The 4241-nt window shown below is 32.8% G+C and overlaps 1 protein-coding gene across 1 annotated transcript; it reads left to right on the forward strand.

Moving 5' to 3' along the window:
• Nucleotides 1–225: 225 nt before the first annotated feature.
• On the forward strand, nt 226–1768 carry LOC114185944 (transcription factor MYB41-like). Its single transcript, XM_028073919.2, has 3 exons — nt 226–545; nt 645–774; nt 873–1768. Exons 1-3 carry the CDS (start codon nt 413–415, stop codon nt 1573–1575), a joined length of 966 nt encoding a protein of 321 aa, XP_027929720.1. The 5' UTR covers nt 226–412; the 3' UTR covers nt 1576–1768.
• The last annotated feature ends 2473 nt before the right edge of the window (nt 1769–4241 follow it).

Consider the following 4241-nt stretch of genomic DNA (forward strand, 5'->3'; position numbering starts at 1 on the left):
TTTAAAAGAAAGTACCACGTGTGAAATGTACTAAAAATTCACATATTGCAATGTGTTGTATGCAGGTATTGCACATGCGTATTAATTACCGAGTACAATTATACGTAGAGAACATGATGCGTATATACATGTGTTGATAAATACAGGAAGAAGGCCGGCACCAAATCCTTTTGACTTGAAACAAACAGCTCCGCTTTCTCTCGCTATAAAGGCAAGGGTCGTCCTCGCTTTGCATTAGACCCAACAAACGTTTACTTTCCTTCACTTTCATTACAACACAACACAACACAACCCTTTCTCTTTCTTTCTCTCTCTCTCTCTCTCTCTCTCTATCGTTCCTGTTTCAGTGCACTTTGCGGCTGCACTTTTACAAATAATCATTCACCCAATTTTCACTATTCATCTGTTCGCTATGGGAAGAGCACCTTGTTGCAACAAAAATGGTCTCAAAAAGGGTCCTTGGACACCTGAAGAGGATCTCATGCTCACCAACTACATTCACACTCATGGACCTGGAAATTGGCGAACCCTCCCCAAGAATGCTGGTACCTATACACTTCTCTGCTTCTTTTCCCACCTTATTCATATTTTTTTTTTCGTTAATTATCGAATATTAAGTATTTGTTGGTTAATCTCATTCTCAGGTTTACAACGATGTGGCAAGAGTTGCCGTCTTCGATGGACCAATTACCTGAGACCCGATATCAAGAGAGGAAGGTTCTCGTTTGAAGAAGAAGAGACAATCATTCAGCTCCACAGTGTCTTGGGAAACAAGTACGTGTTTGATTTTCCCAAGTTTTTATCTCAAAAGGTTCAGACTCTTTTTTAAGAATGTTAGGCTTATGTGTCGTTTATTCTGTGTTCATATTTAGGTGGTCGGCGATAGCAGCTAGGTTGCCAGGGAGAACCGACAATGAAATAAAGAACTATTGGAACACCCACATCAGGAAGAGGTTGCTGCGAATGGGAATCGATCCTGTTACACACGCTCCACGCCTCGATCTTCTTGACATGTCCTCGATTCTGAGGTCAGCAATCGGCAACGTTAATCCATCGTTTCTGAATCTGCAAGGCTTGTTGAGCGCCCAGGCGTTGATGAACCCAGAGTTTCTGAAGCTCGCCGCCACTGCAACTTTGTTATCATTGAAGAATGATCACAATCAAAACCCGTCAAATTTAGTCTCACAAGCTCAACAACAATTGAATAACGTAGGGAATTGTCCAGTGCAAAGCCAGATTTTCCCTAATCAGTTTCAGACTCCAACTCAAAGCAACAACGTGAACAATGGGCTTTCAATGTCCCCAGACAATTATCTCGGTGTGCATAGTTACCTGAACGCTCAACAAAACCAAGTTGATTTGTTACAGGACCCGGATTTGGTACATTTGTTAAACAGTGCAAACCAAAACATGGGCTATGAATCGGTTCTCTCTACGCCTTTGTCTACCCCAACTCCATTGAATTCATCATCCACTTATGTGAATAGCAGCACCGAGGAAGAGAGGGACACGTATTGCAGCGATGTATTCAAGTTAGAAATTCCGGAGAGTTTGGACATTAGCGATTTCTTGTAAATATGTGTCAGTTTGTGATTGCGTTTGTAAACTACTGTTTACTTTGCATTTATATATTATTCTTGTCGTTTAAATCTGTGGGTCATACAGAATTTTGTGGTCGATCGAGTTTATGTTCATTATTTTGTTGTCAATACTTATGATGACACCAAAACATTTGCAATTTTTACCAGTATCTTTCTTTTTGCTCTTATATTTTTTTGTCTCTTGGATTATAGTTTGGTTATATATCAGCTGAGTTGAAAATTTTATATCCAATAAAAATGAATAAATGACTAATATTTGAGTATACATATCGGAAAATTTATTGCCTTAAAATTTTAGATTAAAAATTTAATTTTGTTTTCTAATATAGGAATTTAATTAACCAGAACAACTTAACCAGGAAGTTCAATTGTAATTTAATGTGTTTACTTAACATGTTGGTTAATTTGATTTGCTTAATTATAAAATGAGTGAACTCAGTAATGAACTTAAAAGTTTGGTAGAAGCGGGCTATAATTAATTACTGAAAAAGAGTTTTGATAATTTACGAAAATCATTAATTTCAACTAAGCGCCGCCATAGAATAGTGTCAAAGAATACGAAATTTGAGTCTTTTTTTAGAATATAATAAGGATGTGTGTTTTTTTTTATCATATCAACATTGAACTTAATTTGAATTGATAATTTGGTGAAGGATTAACTTGATTTTACAATTTTTTATGGCATGCCTCCATATTTAAAAGCAGAGAAAGAGACAGGAAATTGACGCCTAGAATTTGTAGGTAAGGAAAATTTTGTTCTATTCCAACAATAAAAATGTGCTAAAAGTACTTAATTTTGTACTGTGTAATCATAAATGAATCCAAAAATAAACCCTTTAAGGTTATATTTATTTTTAATGCAATAAAAATGTGCTAAAAGTACTTAATTTTGTACTGTGTGATCATAAATGAATCCAAAAAAATAAACCCTTTAAGAATTATAATTTAAAGTCTCATTTGTTGACTAATAATGGATTGTAATCATACTGTACTCTCAAAGTTCATTTTAATTAAAGAGTTATATTGCAAGTTCATTATTTAGAATTTTTCCTTTTTTCAGAAAATGTAGAAGCAACGCACTTGATAGAAAAATAAAGGAGGAAGCAATCTTTGACCGAATTTAATAATCGAAGATCAATCAATCAACCACAAGCTTTACAAAAACACAAGGCACCTAACACTATAGTGTCTTACCTAAAAAGAACTCTCAAAATTATTTTAATTTATTTATTTTAAAATTTTCAATGGATTCGAACAATGATAAATATATCATCTCTTATCTACTCGTGAGACAATGATTTTGAAATATTTTACTAAAATAAATATTTATGTGACCCATCAAAAGTGTGCAAATTATCAATTACTTTTTAAAATGAAAAGTTGCTAATAAATGTCATAGAGACACTTGCTGAAAAATAAAAATTAGAAGTTATTAAATAAAAAGCATAGTATTCAGCATATTAAAATTTCAAACAAATATTTAATTTTATCTTTCCATTAAAATAAGAAAAATTAAAATTAAATGTTACTCCATTAAATAACAAATCAACAAATTTTATTACATTCATTGGAAATATACAACACTTAACAAGTCTGTCCAACCATATAAGAAATTGACATTATTCTTAATGTTAATTATAAATTTTAAAACAATAAATATATAGGCATTTATTTTTTATAATGCTTTATTTTATTATTAATATTCGATGTGAGACTTAAACCCATATTTAAATTTTCGGTATCTATTTTCTCATTATTTTGTGATTAACTTTATTTATTTTATAATGATCGTGATTTCATTCCATTATTGGGGTCAGCATTATTGATCATATCATTCAACTTATCACATTCTCTCTTGTCTTTGCATTACAGTCCGCACACAAACTGTTTGAAGTTTGAACAACGGAAGCACTGAGCCACGTTTATGGCCACGCCAAAAACACAGTGTAGATGCCATATGAATGTTTATCTTTTTGACTTTCTGGATATAAAAAAGTGCGTCCTTGTCCTTACGTGCCCACTTCCTTGAAAGAAAGAGAACCACGTAAGTGGGAAACCAAAATCTACCTTTTACATGTATACACGGTCATCGTTACCACACATCATCTGTGTTGTGTTGTGTTCTAACATACCTTCATATTTTGATGAGACATAAGGTCGATTAATGTGTTCCTTACGCGCAACAGAAACACCACTTTTACAGCGTTCAAATTGAAACTTTTTTGCAGGTAATTGGGAGAGATTTCAAACACGGAAAGCATCTTCCACAAAAGCGGATGCAAAAATCATGCCATGCAAAAACTAATTATTACCTTTCATGCCATGCAAAAATCATACTGTAACAGGATTAATCTTTATATTTACTCTTTTTTTTTTGTGTTTTTCTTCTCCCCATCGCATAAAGAAACTTTTTTTTTTTACAACAAAAAAAAGGAAGCAATAATGGAACCAGATATCCATTACCTGCAACATTGGGATAGTGACAGCGAATTTCCACGCCCTCGTTTGCGGAAATGGTTTTTAAAATTATATACTGACCTTATTTATATATACTATAAATATTTTTATTTAAAATTAACTTTCACGTAATATTATTATATTTATGACAAAATTGTTTCCACTAAGATAGTTTTATATTTA

The sequence above is a fragment of the Vigna unguiculata genome, chromosome 5 (genome assembly GCF_037176805.1).
Source record: "Vigna unguiculata cultivar grain cowpea cultivar isolate G323 ecotype 2 chromosome 5, ASM3717680v1, whole genome shotgun sequence".
NCBI classification, from domain to species: domain Eukaryota; kingdom Viridiplantae; phylum Streptophyta; class Magnoliopsida; order Fabales; family Fabaceae; genus Vigna; species Vigna unguiculata.